Source organism: Sarcophilus harrisii, chromosome 2, assembly GCF_902635505.1.
Source record: "Sarcophilus harrisii chromosome 2, mSarHar1.11, whole genome shotgun sequence".
NCBI classification, from domain to species: Eukaryota; Metazoa; Chordata; class Mammalia; order Dasyuromorphia; family Dasyuridae; genus Sarcophilus; species Sarcophilus harrisii.
In genome coordinates, this window is record NC_045427.1 from 570,941,049 (window position 1) to 570,963,565 (window position 22,517).

Consider the following 22,517-nt stretch of genomic DNA (forward strand, 5'->3'; position numbering starts at 1 on the left):
TATTAACAGATGATATTTATTCAGTAAATTAGCTTCTTTCCAAAAGACAATGTTGAAGGGCATCAGTGAAAATTCATTTTTCAGAATGGGTTCATGATTTAGACATTAAGGGTGACATTATAAGCAAATCAGGAGAACAAGGGACAGTCTACCTCTTATAGATATAAGAGAAGGAAGGAGTTTATGGCCAAAGAAAAATTAGAGAATATTATAAAATGGAAAATGGATAATTTTGATTATATTAAATTAAAAAGTTTTTGTACAAACAAAATCAATGCAGACACATTAGAAGGGAAGCAGAAAACAAGGGGAAATTTTTTTTTTTTTTAATGTCCAAGGGTTCTTGATAAAGGCCTTATTTCTAAACTATATAGAGAATTGACACATTTATAAAAATATAAGTCATTCTCCAATTGATAAATGGTCAAAGGATATGAACAATTTTCAGATGAAATTAGAGCCATTTCTAATTATGTGAAAAAATGATCTAAATCAATGATGATTACAGAAATGCAAATTAAGATAACTCTAAGGTACTACTACACATCTCTCAGATTGGTTAAGATGACAGGAAAAGATAATGATAAATGTTGGAGAGGATGTGAGAAAACTAGGACACTAATATATTGTTGACAGAGTTGTGAATTGATCCAATCATTCTGGAGAGCTTATGTCCAAAGAGCTACTTTTTGATCCAGCAGTGTCTCCACTGAGTCTGTATTCCAAAAAGCTCTTAAAAAAGGGAAAAGAACCCACATGTGTAAAAGTATTTTGGGCAGCCCTTTTTGTAGTGGCAATGAATTGGAAACTGAATGGATGTCCATTAGTTGGAAAATGGCTGAATAAGTTATGATATATGAATATAATGAAATATTATTCTATAAGAAACGATCAGCAGTATGACTTCAGAAAGACCTGGATAGACTTACATAAAATAATGCTAAGTGAAGTGAGTAGAGCCAAGAGAACACAGTACACAGCAACAATAAGATTATGTAATGATCAACTCTGATAGACATGGCTCTTTTAAATAATGAGGTGATTCAGGCCAAATCCAAAAGATTCATCTACATCCAGAAAAAGGACTATGGAGATTGAATATAGATCACAACGTACTATTTTCACCTTTTTATTCTCTTTTTCTTTGCTTTTTTCCCCCCTCTCTTTTTTCCCTTTTTGATCTGATTTTTTCTTGTGCAACATGATAAATGTGGAAATATATACAGAAAAAAATACTAAAAGTTAATTCCAGAAATATTCCATTAATACTCTATCAGGAAATGTTGAGATTAGTTACTTTGTCCATTTCTAATGGACATGATGATGAGGATGAGGAGGATAAGGATGAGGATGATTTTGCTAGTTGGATTTTGTAATCACATATTTCAAAACTTCAGTTGAACTAGGCTAGTAACATATGAATGAATGAAGTATTTATTAATTGCATACTATGCAAAGCATTGTACTAAGTGCTAGGGATACAAATATAAGACATTCTCTACTCTCAAGGAGTTGACATTCTAATAAATGCCTGTAGTCCTTAAAATTTTTTTTCATTTTTACCAATATTCAAAGCTGCAATTTATTTTGCAAATGTTCAATCTCACGTCAGTTGTCTGATGTATTTCTTTTTTTTATTATTTTTTATTATAGTTTTTTGTATACAAAACATATGGGTAATTTTTCAACATTGACTCTTGCAAAAACTTCTGTTTCAACTTTTTCCCTCCTTCCCTCCACCTCCTCCTCTAGATTTCATGTAGTCCCATACATGTTATATATATTAAAGTATATGTTAAATACTATATATGTATACAAAGATATTTTTCAACATTCACCCTTGCAAAACTTTGTGTTCCAAATTTTTCTTCCTCCCCTCCCTTACCCCCTCCTTCCTAGACAGCAAGTAATTCAATATATAACATGAATTTCTAAAGGCAATATTCTGTGTGTGATACTGTCATTTAGCAAATAGTTCTAAAACTTGCAAGACATACATCAGCACAAGTCTTAGAATAAACTACAATTAAACCAACAAATTGCCTGAATTCTTATCATTAAGATAAGTATTTACTTATATCCCAAAAAGATCTTTAAAAAGGGAAAGGGACCTACATGTGCAAAAATGTTTGTGGCAGCCCTTTTTGTATTAGCTAGAAACTGGAAACTGAGTGGATGTCCATCAGTTGGAGAATGGCTAAATAAGTTATCATATAAGAATGCTATGGAATATTATTGTTCTATAAGAAACGATCAGGAGGATGATTTTAGAGAGGCCTGGAGAGAGTTACATGAACTGATGCTAAGTGAAATGAGCAGGACCAGAAGATCATTGTACACAGCAATAGCAAGATTATACGATAATCAATTCTAATGGATGTGGCTCTTCTGAACAATGAGATGATTCAGGCCAGTTTCAAAGACACTGTGATGATGAGAGCCATCTACACCTAGAGAGAGGACTGTGGGAATTAATTGTGCATCACAAAATTGTGTGTGTGCAACATTTTCAACATTTTTATTTCTTTCGCTGTTGTTTGCTTGAATTTTATTTTCGTTCTCATTTTTTCCTTTTTTATCTGATTCTTCTTGTACAGCAAGATAATTGTATAAATATGTATGCCTATATTGGATTTACATATTTTTTTTTTACCATGTTTAACATATATTGGATTACCTGCAATCTAGAAGAGGGGGTGGAGGGAAGGAGAAAAATTGGAACAAAGTTTTCCAAGGTTCAATGGTGTTATATACTTCAACAACAATACTATATGATGACCAGTTCTGATGGACCTGGCCATCCTCATCAAGGAGATCAACCAAATCATTTCCAATGGAGCAGTAATGAACTGAACCAGCTACACCCAGAGAAAGAACTCTGGGAGATGACTAAAAACCATTACATTGAATTCCCAATCCCTATATTCATGCCCACCTGCATTTTTGATTTCCTTCACAAGCTAATTGTACAATATTTCAAAGTCTGATTCTTTTTGTACAGCAAAATAACAGTTTGGTCATGTAAAAAAAAAAGGTTCAATGGTGAAAAATTATCCTTGCATATGTTTTTAAAATAAAAAGCTTCAATAAAAAAATGAAAAAGACAAGTATTTACTTTTATAAATGTTATTTTCTAAAAATTTTTAAAAATAATTATAATTTTTTATTGACAGGACCCATGCCTGGGTAATTTTTTACAACATTATCCTTTGCACTTACTTCTGTTCCAAGTTTTCCCCTCCCTCCTTCCACTTCCTCCCCCAGATGGCAAGCAGTCCTATACATGTTAAATATGTCACAGTATATCCTAGATACAATATATGTGTGCAGAATCAAACAGTTCTCTTGTTGTTCAGGAAGAATTGGATTTAGAAGGTAAAAATAACCCAGGAAGAAAAACAAAAATGCAAACAGTTTACATTCATTTCCCAGTGTTCTTTCTTTGGGTGTAGCTGCTTCTGTCCATCATTGATCAATTGAAACTGAGTTAGATCTTCTCTTTGTTGAAGAAATCCACTTTCATCAGAATATATCCTCATACAGTATTGTTGTTGAAGTGTATAATGATCTCTTGGTTCTGCTCATTTCACTTAGCATCAGTTCATGTAAGTCTCTCCAAGCCTCTCTGTATTCATCCTGGTGGTCATTTCTTACAGAACAATAATATTCCATAACATTCATATACCACAATTTACCCAACCATTCTCAAATTGATGGGCATCCAATCATTTTCCAGTTTCTAGCCACTACAAAAAGGGCTGCCGGAAACATTTTGGCACATACAGGTCCCTTTCCCTTCTTTAGTATCTCTTTGGGGTATAAGCCCAGTAGTAGCACTGCTGGATCAAAGGGAATGCACAGTTTGATAACTTTTTGGGCATAATTACTGATTGCTCTCCAGAATGGTTGGATTCGTTCACAACTCCACCAACAATGCATTGGTGTCCCAGTTTTTCCACATCCCCTCCAACATTCATCATTATTTTTTCCTGTCATCTTAGCCAATCTGACAGGTGTGTAGTGGTATCTCAGAGTTGTCTTAATTTGCATTTCTCTGATCAACAGTGATTTGGAACACTCTTTCTATGAGTGGAAATAGTTTCAATTTCATCATCTGAAAATTGTCTGTTCATATCCTTTGACCTAAATGTTCTTTTTTCTTCCAGTTGCTTCTGGTTTCAATCTCTGTTCAAGCATGATAGTTGTTGATTTTTATTGATAATTAGCTGTAATCTATCTGTAAATCAAATAGTAAATTTGGAGTAGTAAAATTACTCTTATATTTGGTTACTATCATGTACCTGTGCATTGAGGAAAATTCCAAAGCAACTATCAAATCAAAGTTAGCCCAAGCTACAAACAAATTTTACTAATGTTGGTTCACAGCAGAATAGACATTAAGATAAGTAAAAGCCTAACTTTGTCCAATCCTTGTACTAGACAAATATAGACTCAATCTTGTCTAGAAGGAATTTCTAATGATACATATAGGAAGAACATCTAGGAGCTAAAGAATCATTCTCTTTAATACCTCACCCCTATCTCCTTTCAGTTAATACTTATAATGAAGAATATAGGCTCAATATATTCCTGCTCCACTCAAACCCAAAATTTTAGATTATGTCTATACATGTCTCTGTTATATTTACAAATAAAGTCAAAGTTTTAATTAAATAGGAAGGGTCACAGTTTTTTTTTTTAATAAAGTTTTAATAAAGGTTAAGAAAGGATTTGGAAGAATTGGCTTCCAATTCAATAAGAAACATCATTTCATTGTGCAGATGACCATTTTGTTTTACAATATTTACAATGAATACAAACAAAAGATCACAATGAAAATAACTAATTTGTGTTAATATCTATTGTAGATGATGAAAAAGTAAAGAAATTTTATGAAGAATTCTTCTTGATTCACCAAACTAAATCCAATCAAAAGTCAGGTGGCAGCTGAGGTTACACCCAGAGAGTCTTTAGAAGGGCAGGACTCTGATGTGATCAACCAACAGAAAAGCAATCAGGATTACAGTTGGGGAGAATACAGGCCTTTTAAATCAACAGGGCAGTATCCAGTGCAAACAACTCCAATGCAATTGCCAGATGATGAGGAGAAATCCCAAAAGTGATAAATAGAAAGGAATTAAATAGGTTAACTGTCTAGGAAAGAGGGTTTGCTTGTATTTCTACAGATGGAGAAGGAATCAGATGGGTGCCAATGAGTCGTATTCACCTTGTCCATCAGAGAGAAACAGAAAAAAAGAAAAACCCCAAAACAAAGGAGAAGATTTAAGAAACATCTGACACTGAAAGAGCATAGCTGACAATGAGACTGTTAAAAGAACTTTAAAATCTTCAGGAATCATCGGATTCCCTAATACAAGATGAAACTGTTGCAAGGACTTGAAAACCAGCAGGAATCATTGGATTCCTTGAGATGAAAAATTGTTGATGAGACTATTGCAATACTTCAAAGCTTGAAGGAATTATTGGATTCCTGGCACATGAATGGATTTCTTTTGGACTATTTCTAGGACTTAGGACATGTATAAATTCTTCATGTTGATTCATGTTATTTGTTACATCACTTCTAGCCGGTGTTATATTGCTATATGCTTATGTAATTATGTGTAACACCTCCCATATTGATGAATTTATGTATACATTGATAGTGACTTAAAAAATCAGTTTTTATTAATGTCTTTTGCTTTGTATCATCATAATTAACCACAACAGGCATAAAATAAGGACAAATGTACTCACCAATAGAGGATGTCTTATACTCAAAAGGGATCTGTAATTTTATTGACTTGTATAGCCCCTTCAACAACACAGAGTACAAATCATCCATGCTTGCCTATCTTATGTGACTCTTGTCCATATATTCCCATAAATCTACTATGAGAAGAACTTCCTCATTTTCTTCTGATATCTAAATAACATTAGAGGAAGATGCTAATTACTAAAGGTAAACTTAAGATGAAGAGGTAAAGGAGAAGGAGAAGGGGAGTGAAGATGAGGGAGGGGGAGAAATAAAGACTGGGAAAAAGATGGAGTGATAGAGAGAGAAGAAGATGGATAGAAAGGGGAAAATAAGAGGGGAGGAGGAGGGAAAAGAATAAAAGGAGAAGATGACAGATAGATGGGGTATGAGAAAGAGGGAAGTGAGGGAGGGGGCAGAGGAAGAATGTTAACAAGAAAATCTGTCCAATGTCATTTCTACTGCATTGCACAGCTTTCCCCTGCTGCAGATTTGCTATAAGTAGCTGACCAGTTACTACTTACTTGCAAATGGTACAGGCAAAGCAGTTAGGGTGATAGGTCTTCCCAAGAGCTGTCACTACCTCTCCCTCCACAAATTCCCCACAGCCATTACAGCGTGTTCCATACATTCGCTGGTAATCCAGGGTGCAGAGATATTCTCCGTTCTTTATGAAGAAGCCTCCTTGAGCCAGGTCACAGCCACATACTGGAGAAATACAAACATGTTCACAGTTGGTTAGAGAAATTCATTCATTGGAAGAAAAATAAGTCTTCAAATCAGGCTGATTGACTTCAGATTTGCTTTTTTTTTTTTTTGGTTTGGGGATAGAATAAAGGGAGAGAAATGTAAAGTTATCGCAGAGAACTATTTATTACTTATGCTCTTCTTTCTCTCTTTCTTGTCCTTCCTTGGGGAATATGGAAAATCTCATACAAGTAAAATTTACTAGATAAGCTTCAGATTCCTCTGCAGTGTGTCAACTACAAATGTAATAGAACAGTCTTTAATGAGAAGAGAGAACAGGATAAGAGCAAATCAAATTAGAACAATAATGTCTCAGGAAGAAATGTTTCAGGAAACACATTTACTGCTTGCCCATATAACTGCATGATTGTGGCCAATATTACTGAGGCAATTAATCAGTTTCCCTAGACACCAAAATAAGATGTTTCACGGCAACCTAACTCCTCAAATTTCTTCACAAGCTTGAAATACTTTCTCATAATAATGAAAGATGACAGAGTATCTCACCATTTGGTGCTGAAAGGAGAGAGACAAATAATGTTAGTTCAGTAGAAAGAACTCAAGATCTGACAGTTGAAAGAACTGAGTTCTACGTCTAGCTCTGGGTATTAATTAGCAATATGCTCTTGAACACGGAAGGACAGAGTTGTTTTAAATGTTCTCTAGGATTTGTTCCAAGTCCAACATTCTATGATTAGGTTAGAAGACAAAGGGGAGGGGAAATATTTAATAATAATAATTTCACAATCATATAATGCTTCAAGGATTACATAGTATTTTCACCATAACAACTCTGGAAGGTAAGAAAGATAATTCCCATTTTACAAATAAGGAAACTGAGGCTCTGAGAGTTTAAGGGTCTAATTTAAGATAATACAGATAATAAAAATCCTTCCCTCCAACCACCATCTCTACTTCTTTCCCATTACAAAATACAACCACCTCAGATTTTGAAAGAGCAATCTTAGCCTTATCTTTCCGGTATGTCAGCCGCAGGACTCCAATGTACTTCCCAGTTATCTCCATTCCATGCTGTCTCCACCCAGTGCATCATATTCACCCCCTTCATACTGGAAAATTGGACTGTGCTACTGGAATCACTTTGGGCTTTGATAGGTTAGTTTTAGTTTTATCTTTCTTGGATCCAGGCCTCTAAACCATTTCTCCAATTATCTTTATGCCGTGATCCCATGGCATCATCTCTACCTACTTTTCATTTTTCTTTAATTTAATTTTAATTTTTTTATTTTCCCCCTACTTTTCTACTGAAAATATACCACTCCTCAAATCTCTCTGGATTCCAAAAGGACAGCTTTGGCTTATCTTGCCTAGATCCAGTGCTCCATAACATTTAAAGACTATCTCCCCTACTCCATTTCCACCATTACTCCTTTTTAGCTCGCCTTCTAGATTGTCTTTATATGTTGCCTTCCCCTATTAGAATGTAATATCCTTGAGAGCAGAGTCTATGTCCTGCTTGTTTATATATGTATCCCCAGCTCTCAGAACAGAATCTAGTACATAGTAAGCACTTAAATGATTCATCTACTTAACTATCTAAAAGTCTGAGTCAGGATTTCATCCTTGCTTTCTGATTACCATTCCAATACCCTTTCCCAGATATTAAGCCATTTCTTTCAATTTAAGACTGCTATTTGTCACTCAACATACACAACAAATCATTACAGGCATTAAGTTTGGATTTATGTTTCTCTTTTATGGCTAAGAAATTCTGTGTTCTAAGGGATAAAGCTAATGAGCTGATCAGGGGAACCAAATGCATACATATGACCAAGCTGTTCATGCAAGAACAGATCATGACAACTTTATGAATAAGAAGGCAAGTGAACCACTAGAAAGGAGGCTTCTTCCCTGCAAATATCCTTAACAGCAAACTAGTATTGACATTCTTCAATTTACACTACTATCAAATTCCTGTGATCATACCTCTTACTCCAGAATCTTCCTTTATAAAATATCTCCCAGTTCTCTGCTGAGGGAAGGAAGTCAACTAATATTCTTTGGGAAGATAAGACTATATAGGACTATCAGAGGTTTTGCCCTTTTCACTTTCAGTCAAAAATATTCTGCAAGTCAGTTAGGGGCATTGGGCTGAATATCTAATGTTGCTTTTTCATAGTACTGGCAAGGGGTTGTGGGTGATGTCAGCTACAGGTGGCAAAGGTTTTTGGTTTGTTTTTTTCAATCACCAGATTGTTTTCCCTAAGATTTTTTTGGAATTGTGCCACATTCTTTGAATGTATGTTCAACCAAATGACTTAATGAATCTAGATAACAAGCATTGGCTATAGGACTTTTTTTAATGAACATGATGTCTACATTCTCAGTTGGAGGCCTCTCTTAATTGGAAGCTAATTTTATACTAAATTCAACTGGTGACTTGAAGAATAGCTTGTTGCCAATCTTTCTCTGAAAACAGCAAAATTGGAAGCAGCTTTTCTGAAACTTCAGCTAAAATAACCCAATGACAAGCCAGAAATGACATCTATGAAAAGAAAACTCCAGTTACCTCACCTAAGAAATTAGTTATTTCAAAAACAGATAATGCAACTCATTCCTTTCTTCCCTCCATGACAAAACTCCTCACTTACCATTCCTCTCCAGGACCACATTATTCTATTATTTATTCTTAAATATGCTGGGCTCAGTGTGATCTTCTACTTTTAAATCATATTCACCATTTCAGATATCCAATTAGTTGTCAGATCCAATCATTTCAACCTCCATAATATCTCTCCTATACTTCTTCTTTCAACTCACTCTATTATCACCTTTGTTTTGGTTCTTACCAGCTCTTAATTAGACTTGGGCATCAGCCTCCTGGTCTCTCTAATTCAAATCTTTCCCTACCCTAGTCCATCCTTTCCTCAGCTGCCTGCATTCCTAAAATGCAAATTTGACTATATCATCCTTATCGATGAAAAATTCTCAGTGGTTTCATATTACTGGATCAAATATAAAGTTCTTCATTTGGTATTTAAAAATATTCATAATTTGCTACCTTCCAAGCTTTTTAGTCTTCTTGTAATTCATCCATACATTGTTCTGCTTACTTTTGCTTTTCCTTATACATGCTTCTCCCATCCATATCTTTCCAATGGCTATTCCCAAGGCCTGGAATACTATCCTTCCTCATCTCTGTTTGTTAAGATTCCTAGTTTCCTTCAAGACTCAATTCAAATCTTCTTCAGGAGGCCTTTACATTTTCCAAGGCTGCTACAGTCTTCACCTCTAAGGTTAACTTCCATCCACTTCATATGTATTTTGTTTTCTCTCCCATTAAAATGTAACATTGGGGCAACTAAGTAGAGCAGTGGATAGAGCACTGGCCCTGGAGTCAGGAGGCTCTGAATTCAAATTCAGCTTTGGACACTTGACACTAGCTGTGTTAGTTAGGCAATTGATTGCCTTTCCTCTCCCCATACAACCTCCTTAAGGAAAGAGATTCTTTTCATCCTTCTTTGTATCCCTTATGCTCATGTAACTGGTTTTCTATAGTAAGCAATGTACCAAGCTTTGAGGCTCATAATATGCACTATAGATTACATGTTCTGATGATTATATATTTATGTGGAAGAAAAGTTCTCCTCCTTCCTCACTAGTTCAAGAACTTATTACCTCTCACCTAGTCTATTATAATAGTCCCTAAGTTTTTTCTGATTCAGACCTTCTTCCTAATACATGCTCTCCACAGCTTCCAAAGGATTCTTTCCAAGACACAGTTCTGTCCTTGTCAGTCCCTTGCTCAAATACCTTCTGTAACTCCCCACTGACTTTGTGGTCAACACAAATTTCTCTGACAGGCTTTTCAAATCTCGCATATCTGGCTCCAGCCTTTCTATCCTGTCTTCTTTCATATACTCTCCCTTGTGTACTCTACATTTCATTTAAACTGGCCCATCAATTCTCCAAAATCAACCTTTACATATCCCACATTAGTACATTTGCCAAAATCATCTTCATCTTTGCAGTGAAGTCCTTCCTCACCTCCATCTCTTAAAACCAATACCATCATTCAACACTCAGATCAATGCTACTTCCTCTTTGAAACCTGTATAGATAACTCTAGTTATTACTTGTATTTACTACACTACATGCTAGTGGGAATATGGCAACTAGAGGCAAATTATTACAGTGAAAACAACTCTTGCTTTGGAATAAGAGGGCCTAGATTTAAATTCCAGTTCTGCCACTTAGTGCCTACATGACCAGAGTGTAGGGGTGAGGGTTGGTTTAATAAATTGCTCAAACTAATTCTGTTGATCGGGAAGGGTTATCTCTATTGAATCAATCGATCAAAGGCATGAAAATGGGTGGCAAAGGTCCTTGATCAATTTGGAAGGAATGAAAGTCATCAGATCAAATTAAATGTTGCTATATAATTAGTTTCTTGGGATTGTTTGAAAAGATACCTTCATGCTTTGTGGGATACAGATAAAATAGCAAGAGAAACAATCCCAAATGCTTAGAACCTACATAGGATAAGTAGCCAACCACGTTGCAGTCACATGATTTACTAGTCTGAGTATGAGATAAATGAATAAGCTTTAGCTACACACATTTCAACTTTTTTGGCTCCCATTTCCTCATCTGAAAAATCAAGGGGATGAACTAGATGATCTAAGAGATACCTTTTACTTAGAGGTATTCTAGAGCAGAGTCCAATCAAAGAGATATTTATTAAGTTTTCAATGTGAGGATTTATGTCCTGGAAATTTGGAAACAAATCAAGCCTTGATTTATTGGGTTTGCTGATTATCTAGACCTAAGAAAATTATGAGAAAATGTTAATAGAGCAGAATAAATGTAAAAGTATATTGTGAGCAATTTTCTTTTTAGAAAGCTACTTAACATTACTATTTTAATCTGTAATAATATAATGCTCCATATTGTACTACCCCTCCTAACTCCAGTAGATCTTTGAGAGTAATAGTCTTGTTTTTGTATTTCAGTATTACCTTTTATTCTCAATGTTTTTCTCACTTTGGTGCTTTAAAATTCTGTTGAAATAGGATAAAACCTCTCTTCATAATGATAACAGTACTATAAACATAAATTATTTAATTAAATGGCATTCTGTCTAAAAATTGGCAAGATTTCAAACTTTGATGATATAGACAATTGTGATTAAGCTTGTTTTGCTTTTACAAACCTATGTCAGGAAATATTTCTCCTGGTGATTCTCTGCCCACTCCCTCCTTGCCTAAAAAACTTGGCTACCTTAAAAATTCTGTGGTACATTCTCTTTATAGTAAAAGAAGCACTGGAGCCTTTATCCACAGATCTGGTACCATCATAATTGGGAACTGCTTTCAAAAGAAGGTACTAATAAGGATACATGATTAAAATAATCTAAATTAAAATGCTAAATAATTTAGGAATCCTTGATATTTATTGTTTCCTACTTTCTGCTTCTTCCAAACACCACTATAATGTCTTTCTTACAAATATGGGTTTTTAAATATAAAAGTAATTTCTCCATTTATATTATCTAAAGGTCACTTGATAAGATAATCTTATAACAGTAGCATCAGCATTATTATTATGACTCTTAATTGCTAAATTACTAACTAATTCTGGTCCTCTGATATTTTATTTGGTATATTCCTTAATAACAAAGATATGGTACTTTGAAAAATTTAACTTGTTTTTAAAGTTACTTAAATACAATGAAGAAACTTTTATATTTTAATTAGATTTTACAATTTTTGGCTTGTTGAACTAAATAAAACACCTAAAATGATTACACTTTTACAAAAAATGTTTTTTTTTATTTGGTTTCTTGATTTTTAAAAAATGATGACCAATCCTTTGATAAACATTTATCTGCCCCAACTATCTTACATAATTCATTTTTCTTCTGTATTCCTTATAGTATTGTAGCTGATCCAGTTGTTCTATAGTAATTTTTAATAGAACCAGAATAGAATTTAATAGAATCCAAATAGTTTTCTTCTCTTAACTTCTTGTTGCTTGGTTTCTCCACTAATTATTAATTATTTCTTTCTCTCTGGTGTTTTTTATTTCGGGTATGTGTGTGTGTGTGTGTGTGTGTATGTGTGTGTGTGTGTGTGTGTGTGTATGTGTGTGTGTGTGTAACCTGGCTCTTTTCCATATTCTCATTATGCCATCCTAGAATCTTTGGTTAAACATTAAACACATAATAAAATAAGCATGCCCTAACTCTATGTTAATATATAGGCAAAATATGGAATTTGGCCATTTGGTAGAGAGTAAACAATAATGAGGACTTGGTCATGCCCCACTGTCCAAAGATTTGAGAATCCTAACAGTCCTGAAACATAATATATAAGTAATAAATGCCCATCGATTTTTTAATGAGCATATTGAAACTAAAAAGACATGGAATTTCTAAAGAGAAAGGCAGAAAGAGTTGTAGACATGCTCCTGGGATGGACTGTCATCAACTGAAAACTCCTCCCTAGAAAGTCTCTAATAGCAATGAGAAAAACATGGGTGCAGTTGATCTCTTTTGGCCAACAACTCCTCCTTTGGTGGAGCGAGATATTACTCTCTCACCAACTATGAGTGCCACACCTGGAATACTCAGGAAAAACACATACACAAATACACATACACAAAGACACATACACACACAAACTGGGGCACTACTTGCTTATTTCAATAACTTAAAGGAAAAAAAAAAAACAAATCCTAGATACCAGTAACTCCTGGGACATTTTATTCAATAACAGCAAAAAACTATCAGATAATCTGGTCTCTAGGCCTAAGTAATTAGTAGCAGGCATACCTCCAAAAAACAAACTCAGCAGTGAAAGATGGGTGTGGGGAGTGGGAGGTGGGGCACTTAGGAGATAGGCCTCAGTATAACTGAGAATAAAACTGGGAGTAATAAAGAGATGAAATATGATAATGAAGGGTTAAAGTAGGAAGTCACGTTGGAGGTATAATGGCAGTTCAGCAGTCACCTTCCGATAATTTCTTGCCAATAATGACTGATCAAAAGAAGGCCCATATAAGACAACATCAGAATGTTTTATGAAACTAGTGATCTTTAGACTGGAATTCTTAGTCATGGAGGAGTCAAAACCAGTATCTACTACCTTGGAACAGGTTACTTATCCATTAGAACCAGGTAGTTTAGTATTTACTATGGTCTTGGATAGCCATGTCCTCAAGTGTGCTCACACTTAACTTTCTGGAGTTTGCCTTCTTTAAGGGTTGGACCCATTTGTTTTTTTCCTGTCTGGGGGCAGTAGGAATAATCCCAGGGCACAATCTAGTCTTCTCAGATCACAACAGGAATCAGCTTGTGATATCTGGACCCAAGTTCTGATATTTATATACATTTGATATTTATATATATCTCACACACACACATACACATATATTAAAAAGGAGGCAGCAAGATGGTACAGTGGATAAACCACTGGCCCTGGAATCAAGTATAGCTGAGTTCAAATAGGGTCTCAGACACTTACTAGCTGTGTGAATCTGGGCAAGTCATTTAATCCTGTTTGCCTCCAATAAATAAAAGAATGGACAGTTTGAACACCAAAATAATCAAATGTATCTAAAATATTTCAAATGATAAATTGCTGGGAAAACTGAAGATGTTTAACCCAAAGAGAATACTAAGTGAAGATTTGATTTGAAAACTAAATCAAATAAATGGACCCATAGAAAGACAATATAGACTTGTTCTGTGTAAACAGAGTGTGGGACAAGTAAAAATTATAAGAAGGGAAATTTGGACTTAATGAGGAAACTTTCTAGAACTGTTTAAAAATGGACTGGACAGTTTTGTTTTTTTTTTAAGCTGCCTGCTACAGGACATTTCTTTTTAAAAGGGCAGATGACTATCAGCAATATTGTAGAAAGAATTACAAAATTAGATATAAATTAAACGAGATGAAATCTAACATCTCTTTCTATTCTGAGAATCTATTAATATGTAAATGGATACTCTTTTTTTTTTTTTCATTAGAAAACATGTTCTTCACCATGTATAATGTATATCAAAACTTTAGGACATCCTAAATTCAAACTAGTATGATTAAATCCAAATTAGTGAGGTCAAAATTAGTAGTCAGGTTAAAAAGTGATCAAGTATGTAGATTCCATTTTTACTTTGTATAATTTCAAGCCTTCTAACTTCATTTCCATGTACATTTACATATTTCTTTCATATTACTTTCCCCTGTATTCCAATAGGATTATAATTGTTCCCCAAACTCAACATCCCCTCTCCTCTCCCTGCTCTGTGCTGTGATATCAGATAGCTGTCCCCTATGTTAGGAAGGTACTTTGTCTTCCTTCTTGCCTCTCAGAAGTGTTATCTTTCTTCAAATCTCATGATAATTGTCCAATTCTTCCCTTCCCCCTTAAATAAGCCTGTATCTACATTGTTTTATAGCAGCAGAATACAAGCTACTTCTTTGAGTGTTCTCCTTACCTATCCCTCTGAAATGAAATTGTATTTAATTTGTATATATTTAATATCTATGCATGTTATCTATCTGTCAGCCATCTGTCTGTCTGATTGTCTATCTATCTATCTATATATCTATCTATCTGAAATTTCCCTTCAGCAGAATGAATGTAAGTAAAAACTTTGAAGTGAGGGATTGGAGAGAATACCAGGTCTGGAAATCAGGAAGACCTGATTTCAAGTTTGACCTCAATCACTTATTGACTGTGTCACTCAATCACTGTGTAACCTTGCACAAGTTACTTAATGCTTTTTGCCTCAATTTCCTCATCAGTAAAATAAGCTGGAGAAGGGAATGGCAAACTACTTCAATATCTTGGTCAAGAAAACCCCAAATAGGGTCATGAAGACTTGGACATTACTAGAATAATTGAACAACAACATATTTTGATATCTTGATATTTTGATATTTTGATATCTTGAGCATGAAGCACTGTTTTAGGCTAGATGGCCTCTAGAGTCTGTTCTGGTTTTTTATGTCTAATCCTATGATAATGAATCCTGCTGTTGCATGCATTTCTGATGATCATAAGCCCTAAACACATTATTTCTTCTCAGTGACAAAATGACAGGGTAATCCTTTTAAAGCAGGCCTCACTTAAAATCCCTTACTGCCCTGTGTTTAAAGGTCTCTTACTCTACTTTGGAATGTCTAGCTAACATTCAACCATAGCCTGTTGATCATCCCCATCATTGCTTAAAACTGATGAAGATAAAGCCACTCACTCAAGAGTGCATATATACACTCATAAAAGGGTCTGTTGGGGTAAAATATAAGGCTCCTATCAAAATTCTAAATTTCTCAAAAGGGGAAAACAAAATATTAATAAAGACTGACAGTTTTGTAAAAATACTGTGGAACAGGAGGGGGAAAAGATATGGAGGCGTTAGGAAAGCGTAAAAACAGAAGAGTATTTTAGTGACATGAGCAGTGTTGCGGTAGCAACTGCCTCTTCAATTTCATTTTTCTTCTAAAAACAGCATTAACATTTGATGTGCAAACAAATTATATTTTAGTGACATTAAATCTGTAAGCCAAATATTTCATATTAAAAAAATCAGCATAATGAGAAGATTAGAATTGTAGAATGTTAGAATTGGAAGACACTTTGGAAATCCTCTAGTCTTAACCCCCTTCATTTATAGGTGAGGGAAATGTGACCCAGGAATATTGAATGATTTGTCCACAGTCATATAAGTAGTGAATGTTAAAATTTTTCGGAGGTGGTATTTTTTTAATAGCCTTTTATTTACAGGATATATGCATGGGTAACTTTACAGCATTAACAATTGCCAAACCTCTTGTTCCAATTTTTCACCTCTTACCCCCCCCCTCCCTAGATGGCAGGATGACCAGTAGATGTTAAATATATTAAAATATAAATTAGATAACAATAAGTATATATGACCAAAACTTATTTTGCTGTACAAAAAGAATCAGACTCTGAAATATTGTACAATTAGCTTGTGAAGGAAATCAAAAATGCAGGTGTGCATAAATATGGGGATTGGGAATTCAATGTAATGGTTTTTAGTCATCTCCCAGAGTTCTTTTTCTGGGCATAGCTGGTTCAGTTCATTACTGCTCCATTGGAAATGATTTAGTTGATCTCGTTGCTGAGGATGGCCTGGTCCATCAGAACTGGTCATCATATAGTATTGTTGTTGAAATATATAATGATCTCCTGGTCCTGCTCATTTCACTCAGCATCAGTTCGTGTAAGTCTCAGAGGTGGTATTTAAATACAAGTCCTCTGACTCAGGAACTAATGAGTAGTCTTGACATTGCATTATGCTATACCACACTGTCCCAAATTATACCAGTGCCTAGAATGTTCTAATTGTTGGAGATACAAAAACAAGCACCAAACCAACTCTACCTTAAATTCCCCTGCTTATTTAAGACCTTAAATAGGTCTTAAATAAGACTTGCTCAGTTGCCTTGTGTGTTAGTAATATAGAACTCAAATGATCTCTACTTCCAGCCCAACTCTTTTCAAAAATAATGCTAATAAATACTAAATTTATTTCCTTCTTTCCAACTCACAGACTTAACAAATATCTTTATTTTCATATTTATGAATTTATAAAGATGATTCTACAGAACTAAAAGGTGCTCCCCCTTCACCTTTACTTCTCAGGATCCGTGAACTTCCTTCTTTCTTTACCAAATTTCTTTCATAGCATATCCCCTAATTAAGGCCTTTCCTGTTCCATCTTACCATCTACCTGTCAACCCCTCCTTTCTTCCAGTTATTATCGCTCTATCACTCTAGAAATTATTCTATATAAGTTTCCTCCTTGTGTTTTATCCCTCCACACAAGAGAATTTAGGTTCTCTGAGTGAACTATTCCTTGTTTTTACATGCCCAGGGCCTTAGAGATGGTATTAATAAGTATTTACTGAATTAACTTAAATTTAATTCATTTTTATTAATAAAAGAAAATGATAGCTCAAAGATAATATGATCAAAACATTTTTCAGTAATAAAACTGACTTAAAATCTTAAAAAAAACCTGGGCAATCTTTTTAAAAAAATTTTCTTCTTGAGGTCCCTTTCAGGGCCTGAAATGTAAAAATGTAAAAAAAAAAAAAAAAAAAAAAAGGAATAAATCTCACAATCAAATAGTTCAATCCAAAAATAAAAATGTATTAACTACCTACTATGAATAAGGCCTGGTTCTAGGTACTGTGAGCACAAAGATAGAAAATAATAAATTCTAGCTACTCGAAACTTATAATCTTGTAAATGAAATGAAGCAAAAACACATGATTAATTCGGTCTTGGGAAGGATCAAATGAAATAATCAGAGAGATTTAAAGAGGAAGAGTGTACTTGTAAATAGAGAAAAAGAAATCAGAGAAGACTTCATGAAACATTGGCATTTGAGCTGACCCTTGAAAGAAGGGAAGTACTTCAGTTGGCAAGGAAGTAATGGTAGTCCATTTCAGGCATGGGGAATGATATGTGGAAATATGAGAGAAATAAATGGGTACAGAAGAATAAGGAAGAGCAGCAAGCCATTGGAACCGTATTCATGAAATAAGGCTAGAAAGATAGGTTCTGATCAGATTTTAGATGGGTCTAGATAAATACCTTTGAATTTTGTATATAATGGGGAACTATTGAAGGCTTTTGAGCAAGGTTGTGATGGATTCAGAGCAATATATTAAGATTAGTTTGACAGATATGTGAAGGATATTTTAAAACTTGGGAAAACTAGAGGTAAGAAGACCAATAGGGTTTCCTTATAAAAGTCCTGACAAAGTATAAATCTTAGTCCAACTACAAAAAGATGTTCCTCTTTACTAGAGCAGAGGCATACTATGATTTTGACATCCCAAAAATATCATTATCTTCTGGGAAATTCAACGTGACACAATTCTTCCATTTATTAAGTAACTATGCTTGACATACTGGCAGAAATACAATTTAGATGAGACTCAATTACTTTTCTAAAGTTTACAATCCAAAATAGTAATGATACAAAATGTTCATTGCCTACTTTTAGAACCATGTCTTATATCTTTTTTTATTTCGCACAACATTCAACACACTGCCCACAAATATAGTGGGCTTTCAATAACATTTACAAATGACCTTAATTAATGAATACCCTATTGATGGCATATTCAATGGAAATGTACTAGAATAACTATTTTGCAACAATGGGCAGCATAAAATAATGATGAAAATAAAACAGTAATGATAATAGTAATGACAATAGTAATAGTAACAGCATTTTTTGCTATTACTATATTTATAGCATCCACAAAAAGCATCACTCACTGATGATATTCAGAATTGAGAGAAAATCTAGGGGAATCTTTTTTCAGAGATAATAACAGCCAACATTTATATAGATTTTTAAAGCACTTTGTATCATATTACATGATTCTCAATCTGGGAGGTAGGTACTATTATTACCCTCCATTTTATAGATTAGGAAACTGAGGTTAAAGAGGTTAAGTTACTTGACTGGAGTCACATTTGTAATTAGTAAGTGTGTTCTCTCTTCTTCCTCTTCAGGAGTTCTAACAAACACCTGCAATTGATTTTTGAAGCCTACCAATAAATTGTATTATTTATGGGCTTAATAATGTGGTAGAATGTAATCATTCTTGCCTACTCTGGTGAATTTCAAGCTTTGCAACCTAACTTGCCTTGACATTGTGAAGTGCGTCTCTCTGAAGCATACTCTCTTTGATGCATCAGTTTTTTTTTCAGTTAGATAGATAGATGCTATCTGTTAAAATCACTATTAACATTTACAGTGAGGTTTGAAAGAAAAATTCCACTCTCTGGAATAGAATGGACAGTCATCTTCTTTCTTCAGAGGACCCAGCAAAGAAATTTTTTCCCTTCTCAAAATTCTCTAAGTCAGGAACTGTACATACAATAAGTACATACAATAAAGGCAAAACTTTATTATAAGTCATATTATGAAAGCCAGAATATTAGAGCATAGATAAGTGCCCCCTTCTATTTCCCACTCCCACTCCCGCTCCAGCCTGTTTGAATAGAGGATGAGAGGTAGAAGAGTTAAATCAACCACAATAAAATTATACAACTCTTGACCTATGGTATTCTTAGGGCTGAAAAGGGACTGTGAAGTCATCTGATTCATCCCTCTGACTTCAAGCAAAATCATACCTGCATAATCTCTGTTGTATTTTAAAGACCTTCCAGAGAAAAGTAATTTCAATACCTTGGAAGAAGTCATAAAGTGATTATAATCAGGAAAATGTTCTATATATCTTCTCTAAATATATCTTACTATAGTTTAAGCTCCGATTTTTTTTTTTCCAGCATGGCAATGGAACGTAGCAGATAGAGTAATGAACTTAAAATTCATACCTGGGTTCTAAACCTGCCTCAGTACTTACTTACTAACTTATAAGCTATGTAATACTAGCTGTCATTTAACCTTTTCCAATCTCACTTCCTCATCTATGAAATGGTGATAATAATCATATCTAAGACTTCAAATTTAGCAATCCAGCTCTCCTTTCTACTGTGGCATGTAACTCTGAAGAGCAACTCCTCTGATATATTCATATGAGATACCATTTAAAAATTTTACTTATTTTATTTTATTTATACTTATTTACATTTTTATTTTTACTTATTTTAATTTTACAATTTTATTTGTGGATTAAAACAAGAATTTCCATAACATAATATAATTTTTTAAAAGGTGATTACACATGAATCTGCAAATCTATTATGTACAATTCCCTATTCCTTTTAAATATATGATAAAGTTATCATATAAATTTCTTTTTCTTCCCATTTTTCTTCCTTCTGTCCCTCCTAAAGATGACTACCATTAGACACAAATATATATGTATGTGTGTGTATGTAAAATCATTCTATACATACTTCTATTTATCATTTCTTTCTCTGGATGCAGAGAGTGTCTTCCTTCATAGGTTCTTTGTGGTAAATTTGAACATTTATAATAGTCATTAACTTCTGAGATATCATATTAAAAGTGCTCTGCAAACCTCAAAATGCAACATAAAGTGAATAATTATTATTTATTGGAAATAAAAATAATTATTATTCCTTAGTGTGAAAGTTTTCCATAAACTTGACTATAATTGTTTAAATATTTTGGGCAAACCACTTAAGCCTTCTGGACTGATCTCAGTTTCTTCAGGCACAAAATAAATGAATCAAACTGGATGATCTCTAAAGTCTCAGCTCTCAATTTACAACCCTATAATTTCTTTAAACTAATTTTCTCTAAATTAAATAATCTTGATGTCTTTTCCTTTTGTTCACATTATTTCACTCTCTAATCATCTTTATTGCTATCCCTGTAAACTACTTTTGTTCTCCATGTCTATCCTGTTGAATGGATACCATAACTGCGCATAGTTTGCTACTAAGAGATGAACATTGGACTAGAAATCCACTTAATATCAAGCAAGACCTAATAGGTATTCCTGAGGGAAAAGAAAAGAGATTTCCTCAGACTCTCTGCTCAATTATATTAATGAAAAAAGATAGAGGATATTCATTATAGGCCTAAAGCTTAGATACAGGAAATGAATCATGATCTATATCCCAGCTTTTTAAGCTGTGGTTTGTGACCGCATATGGGGTTTCATAACTGAATGTGGGGGTCATGATACTATAATTTCTTATCAGTAAATATTTGATTTGCATGCCTATTTTATATACCTATATACCCAGGGTCATATAAAAATTTCTCAGGCATAAAAGGGTCTTAAATGGAAAAAAGTTTAGGAAGTCCCAGATTGACCATTAATTGCTGAATCACAAAATCAGTAAGTAGCAGATCTTTTGAAACTACTACTTTCTTCTTTTGTTTGTTTTTTTCAAGGGGGAGTTGTTATTTTACATGAATAGTTTTGTTTTTTATTTTTTGGATTTTTTTATTACTTTCTTTTTTAAAAAAAGAAGACAAATATTCTCTTTTTCAGACCAGAAAACCAGTTTATAACAGACATTCAGAGGCCTTTACATCAAATTATATCAGATCTTAAATCTCTAATACTTCTTAAAATGATCTCATTTCATCTCACCATCTCATAAAAATGAAGGAACATGAGCACTTTTCTTTAGTGTAACAATTATTGATACACTTGGAAACAAACTATCAAATGACATGAACTGAAGAAAGTATCAGAAAAATGCTACTACTATGTTTCCAGATACAATTTCTCTCCCACCCAAGGTAAATAGTAAATTACTTGAGTTTTCCAAATTATGACAAGATGATAAAATTACAATAATAATTGTTGTTTTCTCCTATAAAATACATAAGAAAAATATTTTCTACACAATATTTCATTTAGTACAACAATTCTCTAAGGTAGGTATCAAAATGACTATTAATCCCATTTTATAGATGAGGAAATAAAGTATAGGTAATATAAAGAGGATAAGTGACATCTGCTTTGTTTTCTCTATTTCTCTCATTACTTAGTGAACATTATTTCTAAAATTATGATGAAATGTTATCTTTCCATTAAGTGATCTTTACTGAACTCCTTCTTCTTCTTTCTCTTTATTGGCATCATTCAAATAATAAACAACTTTTTACTTTGATGCCTTCTTCTTTAAGTTCAACTAGATCCTCTCTCTTCCATTTTGCATTTTCCATTCTGAGGTTCTGTCTCCCAATTCTTTCTTTAGATATTGGGCCCTTGCCATCTCTGCTCTCGACCACTGGTATGTATTTTTCAGTTACCTTTACAATACACTCAAAAAGGAAACCTGAACTTCTATTAAATGTAATTAACGTTTTCAAAAGATACGGTTTAACAAAGTGTATGAATTGGCTCAACTAATTTCAATGAAATATAAAGGGATATTACTGTAGGCTTCCTCAATTATACCTGCTTTTTCAAAGAAAACCAATTCCCTCATTTACATGCTAATCAATGTAATCATTTAGATACTGGACTAACAACATTCTAAACTAAAATGAAATCCATAAAGTCCAAAGAACTTTACAACTGGAAGGGATCATAGACATTAGCCAGTC

At 33.8% G+C, this 22,517-nt stretch overlaps 1 protein-coding gene across 28 annotated transcripts in view; it reads right to left on the reverse strand.

The window, feature by feature from the left end:
- Window positions 1-22,517, reverse strand: part of ABLIM1 (actin binding LIM protein 1) — a 396,709-nt gene that overhangs the window by 142,737 nt on the left and 231,455 nt on the right. For all 28 annotated transcript variants that reach the window (XM_031955891.1, XM_031955888.1, XM_031955887.1 and 25 more), the window contains exon 3: window positions 6,280-6,463. In XM_031955891.1, coding sequence (XP_031811751.1) covers window positions 6,280-6,463 — 184 coding nt within the window. The remainder of the gene's footprint in view (window positions 1-6,279; window positions 6,464-22,517) is intronic.